Source organism: Antedon mediterranea, chromosome 2 (assembly GCF_964355755.1).
Source record: "Antedon mediterranea chromosome 2, ecAntMedi1.1, whole genome shotgun sequence".
NCBI classification, from domain to species: Eukaryota; Metazoa; Echinodermata; class Crinoidea; order Comatulida; family Antedonidae; genus Antedon; species Antedon mediterranea.
In genome coordinates, this window is record NC_092671.1 from 36468545 (window position 1) to 36486454 (window position 17910).

The 17910-nt window shown below is 31.5% G+C and overlaps 2 protein-coding genes and 1 non-coding gene across 3 annotated transcripts; all 3 read left to right on the plus strand.

Moving 5' to 3' along the window:
• Positions 1 to 952: 952 nt before the first annotated feature.
• Positions 953 to 9325, plus strand: LOC140039877 (choline/ethanolamine transporter flvcr2a-like). Its single transcript, XM_072085462.1, has 9 exons — positions 953 to 974; positions 3321 to 3450; positions 3705 to 3842; positions 4019 to 4086; positions 4507 to 4610; positions 4787 to 4897; positions 6581 to 6686; positions 8126 to 8237; positions 8517 to 9325. The coding sequence occupies exons 1-9, from the start codon at positions 969 to 971 to the stop codon at positions 8621 to 8623; spliced, it is 882 nt and encodes a 293-aa protein (XP_071941563.1). The 5' UTR covers positions 953 to 968; the 3' UTR covers positions 8624 to 9325.
• Positions 7873 to 7944, plus strand: Trnat-ugu (transfer RNA threonine (anticodon UGU)). Its single transcript has one exon. It is a non-coding gene; the product is annotated as a tRNA-Thr (tRNA).
• Positions 9326 to 11057: 1732 nt separating the features above from the next.
• LOC140039433 (choline/ethanolamine transporter flvcr2a-like) lies at positions 11058 to 17204 on the plus strand. Its single transcript, XM_072085033.1, has 9 exons — positions 11058 to 11543; positions 11670 to 11799; positions 12050 to 12187; positions 12364 to 12431; positions 12869 to 12972; positions 13149 to 13259; positions 14664 to 14769; positions 16062 to 16173; positions 17098 to 17204. Exons 1-9 carry the CDS (start codon positions 11058 to 11060, stop codon positions 17202 to 17204), a joined length of 1362 nt encoding a protein of 453 aa, XP_071941134.1.
• Positions 17205 to 17910: the final 706 nt, after the last annotated feature.

The window sequence follows — 17910 nt, forward strand, 5'->3', positions numbered from 1 at the left end:
ATAGAACTAATCCTATTAAAATATATAAAATCTTTTGTTATACCATGAAGATTTTTATGTCAACAGTTTGTACTAAAAATAGACAATAATTGTTAATAATCAGCAGAAGTAAAAAGTAATAATTAAGCCTAAATATGTACTTTATTAAATATACTGTGAGAGCATCCAAATGGAACAGGTGATTCTCGTAAAGTACGAGACAAAAAAACTGAGGTGCAGTTTAAGGTCTGATTGTAGACAATAAGAGAACCAGGTGAATGGTAAGTGAGATAATCGCTTCAATATAAGAGCTGAAAGCAATTCAGTGTTCGTATAGTTGTTATTGAATGCTTAAATTTTTTATAAATTTCTTTAAAAATGTGAATCAAAAAGGCCTAAAAATAAAAGTATAACACGCTTTAGTGCATCAACAGAATGCACTCAGGATATGTGCATTGTGACATGGAAGATTAATCTGTAGCCTAGGCGTATTTTGTATTTAGTTCACCATGGAAGACAAGCCTGAAAAGTCGTGTTTGCTGGTTGATGAATCTGGCTGTAAGCTTTACAAACGACGATGGATTATGCTGGCTAACTTTGGTCTTTTTACGACGACAAACTTGTTTATGTGGGTACAATATGCTGCAATATCTGACGTAGTAGCTGAACATTACGACGTTTCAACGAACACCGTTGATTTACTAAGCTCCACCTATAGTATAGCTTACATAGTTTTTATTGTGCCAGTTATGTTGATAACCGAAAGGTTTGGCTTAAGAACTATTATAATGCTCGGTACTAGTTTGCAATGTGTTGGATCATGGTTTCGGTTTGTTGGGACATCACAGGATTCATTACTTCTACATTTTATTGGTCAGTCCATGTGTGGAGCAGCAGGGCTGTCTGTCACGGGGATGTCGCCACAAGTTGCAGGGACATGGTTTGGGATTGAGGAGGTATCTTTTGCATCTGCCTTAGGTTTTATTGGAATGGAGGTAGGAATAAATTACTAGAATTACTATTACTAAAGGAATAGAATTACCTAAAGTAGAAAATGAAGATCATATTGTTAAAATAGCTCAACTAGCTGACGATACTGTAATATTTACAAAGGATGAAATTAGTTTAAACCATATTCTGTATGAAATTGAAATGTTCTGTTCAATATCAGGTGAAAGGTTAAATAAAAGTAAATAGAAAGGAATTTGGATTGGAGCAAATAAAAACAAACAAACATTGCCATTTAATATCAAATGGACCAAAACCAGTGAAATTCCTTGGAATCAACGTAGGGTATGATAAACATACTTGTGTTAAATGAAATTGGGATGATACAGTTTTAAAATTAGAGAATACACTAAAACTATAAGAAAAACGAAACCTTACGTTTTTTGGCAAGGTAACAGTAATAAAATCTCTTGCCATTTCGAAATTAATATACAATGCTTGTATAATAGATGTACCATCTTATATCTTTCCTAAAGTTGATACATTGTTATATAGATTTTTGTGGGGAGGAAAAAGGGAAAAAATTAAAAGAAAAACTCTTATAAACACAGTAGATAAAGGTGGTATAAATATGGTGAATTTTAATATCTTAGTGGACTCTCTGAAGTTGAGTTGGGTTAAGAAACTGTTAAATCCTAACCCAGGTATTTGGAAATGTATTCCAAACTACTATAGGCATCCAGTTGATTATACTGCGAATTGTAGTAAATTAAATACTGAAGCGCATACTAAATTTAAAAAATATGCCAGTATTTTATATTGAAAGCAGCTGTAAAGTTAAACAATATTGTATATTGTTTAGAGCCGCAAAATTTACAAGAAATTAGGTCACAACACTTATGGGAAAACAAATTTATAACATCAATTGAGGGAAAATCTCTATATTTCAACACCTGGTTAAACTCTGGATACAAAAGAGTAAATGATATAGTCGTTAATAACAGGTTATTGACTGCAGCAGAAATTATTCCAACTCTGTCGAATAAACAGAATGGATTATTAATTGAATACTTAGCAACAATAAATGCAATACTTGATATATGGAAAGAACAAATAAGGTTGGAAAATGCACGCATAGGCTACATATAAAATTAAGAGAACGTAATATATTTCATAATAGGATAAGATCGTCTTACTATTATAAGCAGTTTATAAATGATATATGTATTATTCCAAATCCTCAAATGAAATGGGAAATAGAATTTAGAGATGAAATTATTGACTGGAATGAAATATGGAATTGAAAAGTATGTAGAATGAAACACATGGTAAAAGTTGCTCAATTTAATTTTAAGTTGTTACATCGAATCCTTATATGTAAAAAAAGACTAAAAAGATGGAATTTTTCCACAACAGACAAATGTAATAAGTGTAAGAATCATATAGAAAACGAAAAACACTTATTAATTGCATGTAAAACTATTCAACCAGTCTGGAGAAAGTTTAAAGATATGCTGGTTCAGTGTCTTCCAAATGAGGTTACAGTACAGCAAGACTTCCCCAAGTGGGTTAATGTAATTTTGGGAACAACAAACAAACATGTAAACGAATTAATTTCAGTTTTTACTTTTTGTATATATAAATCCTCCATAATATATAAAGAACTAGAAACGACAGAAAAAAAAAAGAATCTGCAAATATTTGGGGGCTATTTAAAAATGAAATTATAAACCTCATAAATAATGAGTATTCGTATAACTTTTATACTGCTGATCAGAAATGGAAAAATAGTAAAGACAGGATATTTGACATCTTGGACTTGCACAGTGTATGGACTCTAACCTTACGGTTTTCATTAAATATATCATTGCATGCTATCATTCTAAATATCTAACTTTCAAACTTTTGCATCCCTCTTTTTCATTTCATCCTTTTTATCTTGGTGAAAAGGGAGGATACTACATTTTCCTCCCCTGAGTTTATAGCCTCTCTACTCAAACACAAATAAGATCACAAATAAGATAGTTTAACAAGAAAATTGTAATCATGTATTTTACCGCCATTTTTCATTTTGATATTTTAATTAATATCGTATCTAAAATTTTAATGAAAACAAATATGGTTAATACTGAATTCAAGCATCTTATTATGTAAATATACCTGTATTTTAACTACTTTAAACACTTACTTTTAATTGTCACAAATGTACTTATATGTATATAATATATTCACCAATGAGAATTTAAATAAACGTGAGATGAACTCACACAAGACAAAAAAAAAAGAATTACTATTACTTATCACTTTTAAGTGAATATTAAAACATTCAATTATGTTGTTTGAGTTGATTGGGAATAATTTTGCAATAATTAATCATACCATTGTGTTTTTAGGTGGGGATTGGTATGGCCTATATTTTACCCTCATACTTCGTACAAGGACCAGATATTGGACATCAAATAAAATATTATTTCTTATTCACTGCAATAGTGATGACGATATTAATGTTGATTACTGCATTTGGTAAGATTTATGAATTGTGTGTTAATTAAAATGAAATCAGCAAGTATATTGTGAATTTCAATTGCTACAATCATGGCTACATTTGATTGAAAACCAATATGATGACTGTTTATTTGAAGTGGGCCTACATACGATAATCCTGCTCTCTGAAATTGACAAAAGATGGGATGTTATGGCTTTGAATTATGGGATTGTTTTTATTGGATAAGGAGGATAGTTGAAGGATAATATTTTGGTTTCTTTTTTTTTTTCAGTATTTGAGAACAAGCCACCCCTTCCTCCAAGCAAACCTCGGATGAATGTGAAAAAAGCCGGGAAAAAGGACAATTTCCTGCAATCAGTAAAATACATTCTGAGCAACAGGAATTATTTATTATTATTAGTAGCATTCGGTACTTAGAAAATTAATGTTTTCCGTTGATAAGTGAAGTGTTATTCAGAGATATAAATTGTTATTCATGTTACTTTTATATTATTTTCATCATATTAATTAACCATAAATGTTTGATTAAATTGTTTTAAATAAATACCATAAAGAATTAACATAATATTCGTATCATATTTTCAGGTATAAACGTTGGGTTCCTCTATACAATAGGCCTAGTATTGAAAGACTTTTTGAGCTCAACGTATACGGTATGTATTTTATTTAGTATACGGTAGTGATAGCCAATCGTTTCAATTTAATTTATTTCCACAATATAATAACATACAGGATAATATATACAATGAAGTAATCATGTGGGGGGCGGGGGGGGGGGATCATATAAGTCAGAAAGACTTTAAGTTTGACCCACCCCAAGATCACATTAAATACGAATATGAAAACGAACAAAATAAAAATACATAAACTTAAAATAAATAAGAGAAAACAAAGCATCATGTTGTCTTAAAATTAATACAATTTATATTATTATCTATTTTCATTATTAATATTGGTAATATTATTTTATTCATTATTTATATAGTAAAAAAATATATTAGTTGGGAAGGGCGGGGTCTAATATTGATATTGAGACAAAACAAACATTTTTTTTTTATACTTATAATTAATAGGACAGTTCAACCATCTTGAGTCATCTTGGTATAGCAAAGATATTGTGTGGAGTATCTGGGCCACTGATTTCAGGAATCTGGCTCGATAGGTCAAAATATTTCAGGTAATAATTCTTTTAATCGGTCTCATTTTTGGTACAATTTTTTCCAAATTAATTAATATCAATATCACATCCTCTCAATTTTACGAACTCGCAGCTCCACTTAAGTTACATTTGAAAGAACGAAGATGGTTTGTAAATAATATATTATGATGATAAGGCTATTTTAATTCTTATAGGGTAACAACAATTGTGCTTTCTATTCTGATTGCCACCTCGGTATTATTATTTGCAATTTCATTGGCTAATGCCACTAAATTGCTTACTACAATATCTATAGGAATATTTTTGTAAGTATTTTGAAGTTATTGTTTTACGTTAGGCTCTGTTTACACTATCACTTTATGTGACAAAACAATGTGATATGCCCATATATGGATATGACGATGTCATATCAGTATCATTTTTAGTCGCATGGAAGCGACTCTATAGTTCACTATGTCGGTCGGTCGGTCTGTCTGTCTGTCTGTCGGTCTGTCGGTCTGTCTGTCGGTCTGTCTGTCTGTCTGTCTGTCGGTCCGGTATCACTATGCGTTTTATCGCTTTATGACCTTATCTTGATATCAGTTTAATCTAGCTAAGTCAATTTTTCACAGAATATTCCTTATGGCCAGGAATCGATGTGGTTATGTTTTCACGGTGCGCAATAAAAAATTACGCGGTCTACGCACGATTTAACGAAATAACGTTTGTAATCATATCTTAACAACCATGAATCACAATTAAATAAAATTTGGTACTCATAAATTTCAGGGCATAAATCATCATATGGCAATACAATTACGTGCGTAGCGCATGTAACGCATGCGTACGCGCGCTTAAAATTTTCAAAATTTATTTTCGATGAAATAAGAGTACGTTTCAGGCAATTTTAAGCGTTTACAAAATTGCCATGAGTGCGCAGATTTTTGCGCGCGCACTGCGCGTTAAATGTTATTGCGCACTCTTTTTACCCGATTTCTGTTTTCTTGACTTACTTTTCAACTCGAAATTACGTTATACGAGCACGTCAAAAGTGACAGGCTACGCACGTGTAAATTAAAAAAATATAAATGTTTTTAAACATTTCAACATTTTTAAACATGTTCAGTAATTTCGGTCAGTATAGTTCACTATGTCGGTCGGTCCGTCTGTCTGTCGGTCTGTCTGTCTGTCGGTCTGTTTGTCTGTCGGTCCGGTATCACTATGCATTGTAGCACGCGACTTAATGGCTGTTGGTCTTGTTAAGCATAACACTACCATATTTGGGAACATCACACGTTTTTGTCACATAAAGTTTGATAGTGTAGAATGAGCCTTATGGGCCTTATATATTAAAGATGTATTGTCCCTTGAAACACAAAAAATGAAGGTCAAAATATTCTAAATTTAAATTGGCAATAGCAAATAGCAAAAGTAATATTAAAGTTATTCACTTTAAGTCGAAAATTTGAGCCAAAAAACAACCAGTTTACGTAATTAACAGGTAATTTAATTTGATTAAATTTCATCTGGAAAATCGTCGCGAATAAAACTAAACAAAGATTTCAAACCACAAGAATGCATTATGCATGATGTTAATTAGGATTGTTTACAACCCGTCATGGTTGAGAAGGTGTTTTCACACAGATTGCGAGGAAGTTTTATGATTATGCATACAGAGTAGCCAAACAAGCGCGTTGCATTATGAGATATGTTTTGATCGAAAACTTTGACTGGAAGTCAAAGTTTTTTTTTTAACAAAAAAACGTCTGTATTTCAGTAAAAAATTTTTTTTCCGACAAATTTTTTGTGAAATTTAATAATTTTTATGATACTTCAAAATGACCCACTTTTTTCTAAATATTTTTTTAATAATTTTTTTGGAATTAGTCAAAGGGACAATACATCTTTAAGTAGATAGCATCTTTCATTTTTGACAGATATAACCAAACCATATGTTACGATGGTTTAATAACAATTATTATAATAATGTTAGTTTCTTTTATTTCAAGTGTTTTTATATCCTCGTTTTTTGTCGTTGCAACTGAACATGCTGTAGAAGTAACGTATCCAGAATCTGAGGTAATGTCCTCAGGAATTCTAAACACTACTGGTTTTGTAAGTAATTTTCCTAACTATGTCAGAAAGTAAACGTCTAAAGCGTTTATTTCGGTTGTATATATTATATATATATATATAAATCCAAAGGCAAATTACTGAAAAAAATTACAATGCTGTGGGTATCAGTGACTGGATCTCAATGGAAATACAAAAAAAAAGCGAAAAGCTAAATCAAAACGATAAAGTAAACAGCCAGAAAAGTTAGCAAAGCTTTCGGGCAACACTAGCCCTTCATCAGTGCTTTTTCTCATTCTCACAAATTTCCTCATCTTTATCGTTTCAAATGAATTAATTAAATTTCAGTATATCACCGGACGGTTTAGAATTAATGTTCTTTGCCTAATGTGTTTATATATATATATATATATATATATATATATATATATATATATATATATATATATATATATATATATATATATATATATATATATATATATATATATATATGTAAATTATAGAAACAGTGCTCATATTCGGAACATGATCTCAGGTTGCAGGTTCGAATCCCGCCAGAGACATTTTTTCATACAACTAAAAAATACGGAACTTTCGCCAATGAGCTATGCTCGACGCGATTATGAGATCATGTTCCGAATATAAGCACTGTTTCTATAATTTACAGTATGATTTATATATAATTTACACAGTGCTACGCAACATCATTGATTTACATATACACAATATTATTTAAAAAACCGTTGCGAATTAAAGTTGGAATTTATTCTGACTTGTTAAGCCTCCACTGATTGTGAGGGCGTTTGTTGTATGAGAGAATGTATCTGGTGGGTGAAAATCTGTGATAATACCATACATGGCTCTGTGGTCTAGTGGTATGATACTCGCCCTGTAAGCGAGAGGTTGCAGGTTCGAATCCCGCCAGAGAAATTTTTTCATACAACTAAAAAATACGGAACTTTCGCCAATGAGCTATGCTCGACGCGATTATGAGATCATGTTCCGAATATGAGCACTGTTTCTATAATTTACAGTATGATTTATATATAATTTACACAGTGCTACGCAACATCATTGATTTACATATACACAATATTATTTTAAAAACCGTTGCGAATTAAAGTTGGAATTTATTCTGACTTGTTAAGCCTCCACTGATTGTGAGGGCGTTTGTTGTATGAGAGAATGTATCTGGTGGGTGAAAATCTGGGATAATACCATACATGGCTCTGTGGTCTAGTGGTATGATACTCGCCCTGTAAGCGAGAGGTTGCAGGTTCGAATCCCGCCAGAGACATTTTTTCATACAACTAAAAAATACGGAACTTTCGCCAATGAGCTATGCTCGACGCGATTATGAGATCATGTTCCGAATATGAGCCCTGTTTCTATAATTTACAGTATGATTTATATATATATATATATATATATATATATATATATATATATCAATGTCAATGGAGTTGTCTTTCTTTTAGGCCGTTGCATTGTTGATGATGTTTACAATTGATGTTATCTTGTCTGATCAAACTGTTTTTTTCAAGGCATGTTTTTGTTTTCTAATTCTCATCATTCCAGTTATAACTTCAGGTAAGTTTTGTATCTGAAACAAGCTCAATTGTTTAGAGTGTTTTGAAGAGGTTTCCAATATTTTCGCTGGTATCAACGTAACTGTTTCATGAAGTGCATTTCATGAATGATAAACGGAGGATTGTTTGAATTGCGTACATACCACATGTTTAGAATGTGAAACATGTTTCATATCTAAACATGTTTACTCGGCTAAATGTATGGAAAAAGTGAGTACAAAATACATGTTTAAGATCTAAACACTATTTTTACAGTGTATATGTGTGTTTTTATATACAGTGTGTATAACTAGTAATAACAAAAGACAGGATGCTGACACGGACAACTACCAAGAAGAAGACAACTCTTTGGCGGTCACTAAGTTGATGGAAAGCACGCTGGATTGAAAATGAAAATAAATGATGGGTACGGGGCGCCGTCCGGGACATTACTCATTTTGTCGACATAATACAATTGTGTGACACATAAAGAAAATGAGATGCCAGGGAGAGAATTTCTTCTGAATTGGAAGAAAGTTGTTGATCATTATATAAGATAAAGTAATTATATCAGGAAAATGTATATACATATATCATATTTATTTAATTGATAAAAGAGAATCGTATGACCAAAGAAGAATACGAGAAGCCGTGATTGTGTTTTACAAGGTCGTGTTCACAGATTGTCTACGAATACACAGTAATTCCACCGAGATAAAACTGGCGATTTAAAATGTGCGTACCGCAGGACTATAATACATTGTCGTTTACAAAAATGAATGAATAGACACGGTGATTTATGTACTCAACTAAAATTAGCACCCTGAGGATTACTTCCGAAAGAAAAACAAAATGAGTCAAAATGTTTTATTTGGACTCATTTAAACAGACCCAATTTGTGTTTTGTATATTATAACAGTAGGGTTAAGGGATGGGGAAGTAACAATTTTAAACATATACTTATCCACTCAGGAACGAAATATTTAGTCATGTTTTATAGGCCTATAAATAATATACCACTAAATACAGTAAAACATTTGCGATTTAATACTTTGTTAAACTGTCACTGTCATAGTCGATTGAAATAGTAAAGTACATGTAACGATACACCACAACGATGTTTATATTTTTTGTAATTAATAATTAATACAAACGTTGGGAAGCAACTGTCAGTAATAAAGTGTATTTGTATATTATGTGTTTTATAATCTAACAGTAGGGCTACCCACACTCATAGTAATAAAGTTTATTTGTATATATTTTGTTTATATTATATCTAACAGTACCAAAACTCACAGTAAGAAATTTGCAATTCAAATGGCGATCAAAAGTATTACAATACATATTTACAGTATTGTACAGCATTACAATACTATTTATGTTTATTCTCCAAGGGCCCATAAATTGACCTACTTGTGTTCAACCATGGAGGTATACCTCTATGGTTTAAACCAAATAATTTGGAATATTCAATTCATCGCAAATCAATACATTTGTATAAACGTATATTAAATCTATCAACATAGTATTTTTTAAAGAAAATTGGTCTTTAACATTATGATGCTGTAATCGAGCTGTTCGAACGGTTTTCAGCTATTAAAAACAATTATCGTAAGAGGATATAGAAAATGCGAAGCATTCTTGTATTATTGTGTGAGGGTATTTTTCAAGATGGACATCTATTAGACAGTGTATACGACGATCGGAAAACACCTCTATTTGGGGCAAATACCTAAAATTCGTTTTAATCGTCAATAACAAACTTTCTAACTCAATTTAATTAGTAAAACAGGGTTATATTAGGTGGTTAAAATCAGTAAATACGAACCAACTTTATATACCATCGAGTAAAAATTCTAGAAATAAGGCGCGATTTACAGAATTTTGCCCTTACGTAAATTTATATATAGATACTGTTTTGGTGGTCCACAGAACAACAGAACGAAGTCGGGTAGAGGGTAACATGACGCAAATAGGTTTTGTCTATTTTATTCTAAGCTCTGTCTACAAACTAGTTTGACCCCAAAAAAAGTGTGATGTGCCCAAATATGATATTGATATGCTTATATATGGTAATGATATGACATCATCATGTCCATATATTGGCACGTCATATTTTTTTATCACATAAAGTTTGATAGTGTAGAGAGAGCTTTAGCATTTCTTTTCTATGTTCGCCCATAGACTTATAACACAACTATGTTTTATTATGATTCACATCTAGATAATAATAATAAATAGAAACATTGTTTATATTGTGATTAGAAAATATTTATTTACAGAAAACATAGAACTAATCCCATTAAAATATATAAAATCTTTTGTTATACCATGAAGCTTTTTATGTCAACAGTTTGTACTGAAAATAGACAATGATTGTTAATAATCAGCAGAAGTAAAAGGTAATAATTAAGCCTAAATATTTACTTTATTAAATATACTGTGTCAGCATCGAAATGGAACAGGCGATTCTCGTAAAGTACGAGACAAAAAATGAGGTGCAGTTCAAGGTCTGATTGTAGACAATAAGAGAATCAGGTGAATGGATATAATATATAATAAGAGCTGAAAGCACTTAAATAACAATTCAGTGTTCGTTAGTTGCTGACTATTATATGCCAACCATTGTTATAATATTATAGTATTTTTGGTCAAAAAATGTTTCTTAAATTGAATTGAATGCTTAATAGTTTTCAAAATTCCTTTGAAAATGTGAAACAAGTAGGCCCAAACAAAAAAAGTATAACACGCTTTAGTGCATCAACAGAATGCACTCAGGATATGTGCATTGTGACATGGAAGATTAATCTGTAGCCTAGGCGTATTTTGTATTTAGTTCACCATGGAAGACAAGCCTGAAAAGTCGTGTTTGCTGGTTGATGAATCTGGCTGTAAGCTTTACAAACGACGATGGATTATGCTGGCTAACTTTGGTCTTTTTACGACGACAAACTTGTTTATGTGGGTACAATATGCTGCAATATCTGACGTAGTAGCTGAACATTACGACGTTTCAACGAACACCGTTGATTTACTAAACTCCACATATAGTATAGCTTACATAGTTTTTATTGTGCCAGTTATATTGATAACCGAAAGGTTTGGCTTAAGAACTATTATAATGCTCGGTACTAGTTTACAATGTGTTGGATCATGGTTTCGGTTTGTTGGGACATCACAGGATTCATTACTTCTACATTTTATTGGTCAGTCCATGTGTGGAGCAGCAGGGCTGTCTGTTATGGGGATGGCGCCACAAGTTGCAGGGACATGGTTTGGGATTGATGAGGTATCTTTTGCATCTGCCTTAGGTTTTATTGGAATTGAGGTAGGAATAATTTACTATTATTACTATTACTTATCACTTTTAAGTGAATATTAAAACATTCAATTATGTTGTTTGAGTTGATTGGGAATAATTCTGCAATAATTAATCATACCATTGTGTTTTTAGGTGGGGATTGGTATGGCCTATATTTTACCCTCATACTTCGTACAAGGACCAGATATTGGACATCAAATAAAATATTATTTCTTATTCACTGCAATAGTGATGACGATATTAATGTTGATTACTGCATTTGGTAAGATTTATGAATTGTGTGTTAATTAATATGAAATCAGCAAGTATATTGTGAATTTCAATTGCTACAATCATGGCTACATTTGATTGAAAACCAATATGATGCACTGTTTATTTTAAGTGGGCCTACATACGATAATCCTGCTCTCTGAAATTGACAAAAGATGGATTATTGCTTTGAATTATGGGATTGTTTTTATTGGATAAGGAGGATAGTTGAAGGATCATATTTGGGTTCTTTTTTTTTTTAGTATTTGAGAACAAGCCAGCCCTTCCTCCAAGCAAACCTCGGATGAATGTGAAAAAAGCCGGGAAAAAGGACAATTTCCTGCAATCAGTTAAATACATTCTGAGCAACAGGAATTATTTACTATTATTAGTAGCATTCGGTACTTAGAAAATTAATGTTTTCCGTTGATAAGTGAAGTGCTATTCAGAGATATAAATTGTTATTCATGTTACTTTTATATTATTTTCATCATATTAATTAACCATAAATGTTTGATTAAATTGTTTTAAATAAATACCATAAAGCATTAACATAATATTCGTATCATATTTTCAGGTATAAACGTTGGGTTCCTCAATACAATAGGCCTAGTATTGAAAGACTTTTTGAGCTCAACGTATACGGTATGTATTTTATTTAGTATACGGTAGTGATAGCCAATCGTTTCAATTTAATATTTATTTCCACAATATAATGACATACAGGATAATATATACAATGAAGTAATCATGTTGGGTGGGGGGGGGGGGGTGGGCATATAAGTCAGAAAGACTTTAAGTTTGACCCACCCCAAGATCACATTAAATACGAATATGAAAACGAAGAAATACAAATACATAAACTTAAAATAAATAAGAGAAAACATTAATATTAATACAACTTATATTATTATCTATTTTCATTATTAATATTGGTAATATTATTTTATTCATTATTTATATACTAAAAAAATATATTAGTTGGGAAGGTGGGTGTAAGGTGCAATAGTAGGCAGGAGGGCGGGGTCTAATATTGATATTGAGACAAAACAAACATTTTTTTTTATACTTATAATTAATAGGACAGTTCAACCATCTTGAGTCATCTTGGTATAGCAAAGATATTGTGTGGAGTATCTGGGCCACTGATTTCAGGAATCTGGCTCGATAGGTCAAAATATTTCAGGTAATAATTCTTTTAATCGGTCTCATTTTCGGTACAATTTTTTCCTAATTAATTAATATCAATATCACATCCTCTCAATTTTACGAACTCGCAGCTCCACTTAAGTTACATTTGAAAGAACAAAGATGGTTTGTAAATAATATATTATGATAATAATGCTATTTTAATTCTTATAGGGTAACAACTATTGTGCTTTCTATTCTGATTGCCACCTCGGTATTATTATTTGCAATTTCATTGGCTAATGCCACTAAATTGCTTACTACAATATCTATAGGAATATTTTTGTAAGTATTTTGAAGTTATTGTTTCACGTTAGGCTCTGTTTACACTATCACTTTATGTGACAAAACAATGTGATGTGCCCATATATGGATATGACAATGTCATATCAGTATCATTTTTAAGCATAACACTACCATATTTGGGAACATCACACGTTTTTGTCACATAAAGTTTGATAGTGTAGACAGAGCCTTATGGGCCTTAAATATTAAAGATGTATTGTCCTGTCACACCAAAATCAGTCCGGGCCAAAATCGATCCGGCGGACCAGTTTTGGCTGCTAAAATCAGTCCGGGGGACCATTTATGGCTGCCAAACCCTGTCCGGCCGGACCAATTTTGGCCGCCAAAACTGGTCCGGTCTGGATAAAATCGGTCCGGGCAGTAGGACTGTTTTTGGCCGCCAAATATGGTCCGGTCTTACAAATATATGGTGCGCAAAATGATTCATAATGCATATATCATTAAAAAAGGCCATGATTAGTCATTATATTGAAAACTATGGGGTTTTATTTGTTATTTTAATATTCTAAATTAAGCCTGTTTTTTTTATTATCATTATTAGTAGTAACTCATCAATAAAATAAGTACTAATTGTTAGGCTTTTTGTATACAATATGTATCTCTGCCTGTTTTTAATCCATTTTGTTCTTTTTTAACATCTTCGTTTCCCCATGATGTTAAAAACAATTTAATTTATCATTTATTTATGGTTAATCAATCAATATATCAATTCAATACAATTATTATAAAACAATTATCCAATATTGATTAGGCTGAGGAAGGCAAAAAATGAAGGTCAAAATATTCTAAATTTAAATTGGCAATAGCAAAGTAATATTAAAGTTATTCACTTTAAGTCGAAAATTTTAGCAAAAAAACAACCAGTTTACGTAATTAACAGGTAATTTAATTTGATTACATTTCATCTGGAAAATCGTCGCGAATAAAACTAAACAAAGATTTCAAACCACGAGTATGCATTATGCATGATGTTAGGATTGTTTACAACCCGTCATGGTTGAGAAGGTGTTTTCACACAGATTGCGAGGAAGTTTTATGATTATGCATACAGAGTAGCCAAACAAGCGCGTTGCATTATGAGATATGTTTTGATCGAAATTTTGACTGGAAGTCAAAGTTTATTTTTTAACAAAAAAACGTCTGTATTTCAGTTAAATTTTTTTTTTCCGACAATTTTTTTGTGAAATTTAATAATTTTTATGATACTTCAAAATGACCCACTTTTTTCGAAATATTTTTTTAATAATTTTTTGGGAATTAGTCAAAGGGACAATACATCTTTAAGTAGATAGCATCTTTCATATTTGACAGATATAACCAAACCATATGTTATGATGGTTTAATGACAATTATTATAATAATGTTAGTTTCTTTTATTTCAAGTGTTTTTATATCCTCGTTTTTTGTCGTTGCAACTGAACATGCTGTAGAAGTAACTTATCCAGAATCTGAGGTAATGTCCTCAGGAATTCTAAACACTACTGGTGTTGTAAGTAATTTTCCTTACTATGTCAGAAAGTAAACGTCTAAAGCGTTTATTTCGGTTGTATATAATACATATATATATATATATATATAAATCCAAAGGCAAATTACTGAAAAAAAATACAATGCTGTGGGTATCAGTGGCTGGATCTCAATGGAGATACAAAAAAAAAGCGAAAAGCTAAATCAAAACGATAAACACTAGCCCTTCATCAGTGCAAGTGAGGGAATTTGGATAAAGTCATAGCATATGAGTTGGCAAATGCTGTTATATATATATATAAACAAATCAGGCAAAGAACAGTAATTCTAAACCGCTATATATATATAGCGACAAAACTCGCAAAGACAAAGAAAACTACCGGAAATTACTACTTAAAACCACAAAACCTTTTGGACTGAACATGCTGTAGAACTAACGTATCCAGAATCTGAGATAATGTCCTCAGGATTTCTAAACACTACCAGTTTTGTAAGATACTTATATTCTTTATTATATCAGAAAGTGGACGTATAATGCCTTGTCTAAACTATCAAACTTTATGTGACATAAAAATATGTGTACTCATATATGGACACGATGATGTCATATCATTAACATATTTGAACATATCACTACCATATTTGGGCACGTCACACTTTTTTTTGTCAAACTAGTTTGATAGTGTAGACAGAGCTTAAAGCGACCAGTGATACAGTGTTGGAAATAAGTATGTCTGTTTGATTTGGCGTGAACGGTAAAAGGTCACCACAAGTTCGAACGTTCTGGTTTTGTGTGAGGTACAAAAACGTAACCCAGTCCGAAATGTTTATCGGTCTCTGGATCGAATCTGGGTTTAGTTGAAACGCGCTTATCTCGATATATTGAAGATTAGATCCATTTCATGCTATATTGCCCCATTTATGATGACATCAGAACGGCATTATTCTCGATAAATCTAAATCTAGATTTTAATCTAAACTTATGAAAAATATGTCACAAAATGATAAGTTTATATTTATTATGGGTGCAAATGATCCCGATATCATCAAGCCAATTATGAAGTATGTATGTTCGGCGTTTGAAAGGCGCTTGACCATTCAGGCCTCCACCTGATACTGAGCGACCTTTATGCAACATACATGCTCATTGAATGCTTTTATTATTGCTTTTTCTTTTAAATCTTTGTTTATTTTTGTAAATGTTGTTGTTAACCATACCTTGATGTCAAGGTGAATGTTAATAAATTTGAATTGTTCAGACTACCTGGTCTCAATTATTCGGTTGTATACATCAATGGATTTGTTTTCCTTTAGGTCGTTGCATTGCTATTGATGTTTACAATTGATGTCATCTTGTCTGATCAAACTGTTTTTATCAAGACATGTTTTTGTTTTCTAATTCTCATCATTCCAGTTACAACTTCAGGTAAGTTTTGTTATTTTCTAGTGACAGAGAGAGGACAAGGAATCTTCCAATCTCCATAAAGGTCAAATGTCGTGTAAAATAAAAACAATTTTTGTAGTAATAAAAACATTTTAGTTATACTGTATCTGAAACAAGCTCAATTATTTGGAGTGTTTTGAAGAGGTTTCTAATATTATCGCTGGTATCAACAATAAACGCAGGATTGTTTGAATTGAATCAATTTATTATAATTTTTTTTTAACTTGGTGCGAATCAACCGGCAGACACTTGTGATCTTTTATATTTTACATTTTTCTTGTTCCTGTGAGTACACAAATTCAGTACATTATAATATCTCTATGATTCAACCAATTGGCTGCCAAGGCACTTATGTCATAGAGTTTTAAAATAAAGGTATTGATCAATATAAATCTTATCGTAAAATACCTTTATTACACTGTAAAAGCAGTGTGGAGCTTTTAAACACGTAGTTACATGTTTAGCGTGAATAAAACTTGTTTATAGCTACATGCTGTTTACCTCCACCCGTTTATCAATCAATATGTTCAATTATTTTCAACATGTTTAGGTACGTGTTTAGCGTTGCGTGCCTACGATTTTACTGTGGCGGAAAAAATTTAAAACCTAAACGTGTCTTTATATTGCTTCACATGTGTAACAATCAACACGTCACTGATGTGTTAAGTTGGGTATAGACCACATGGTTAGAATGTGTTTAGAACCTGAACATGTTTCATATCTAAACATGTTTAAGGCTAAATGTGTGAAAAAGTGGATAAAAAATACATGTTCTAATCTAATCACTATTTTTACAGTGTATATGTGTGTTTTTATATATAGTGTGTATAACAACTTTGAAACGTTATCACTATTCATTCTTTCGTGGATACCTACATTTTCTAATGTGTGTGTTTTTATATACAGTGTGTATAACTAGTAACAACAGAAGACAGAATGCTGACACGGACAACTACCTAGAAGAGAACAACTCGTCGGCGGTCACTAATTTGATGGAAAGCACGCTGGATTGAAGATGAAAATCAGATGTCAGGGAAGAAAGTTGTTACTTTCTATTATTATATAAGATAAAGTAATTATATCAGCGAAATTTATACATATTATATCCTATTTATTTATGTTGTGATTGAGATTAATACTGTTTTGGTTGTCCACAGAGCTTCGAAGTCGGGTAGACGGTAATATGTCGCAAATATGTTTTGTTATTTTTATTTTAAGCTCTGTCTACACTAAAAACTAGTTTGAGCAAAAAAAAGTGTGATGTGCCCAAATATGGTATTGATTGTACAACAATACAACAGAAAAGTTACAGAAAAACAAAAGCCTATAAATAAAATAAATTAACAGTCTGAAAAGAAAATTTGGAATATAGTAAAAAATTAATATGTTAAATTAAGTAAAAATAATAAATATATATATATATACTTAGGTCTAACATTTTACAATTTAAAGTCTTGAAAAGGATTATATAGTTTGGAGAAAAGTCATAAGTCTAGTTTTGAATGAAGAAAAGGATAAGATCATTGTAGAAATGCGGGCCTTGTAGCTGAAAGAGAGTTTGACAATTTCAAGAGAGGATCTAGGAATGTGAAGATTTCCTTTGGAGATTTTGAGAGTAGTCCTCCCATTGGCAATAATATTAGTTAGTATAAGCTTATATATGGTAGTGTTATGTCCAAATATTGTAGTGATATGACATCATCATGTCCATATATGGGC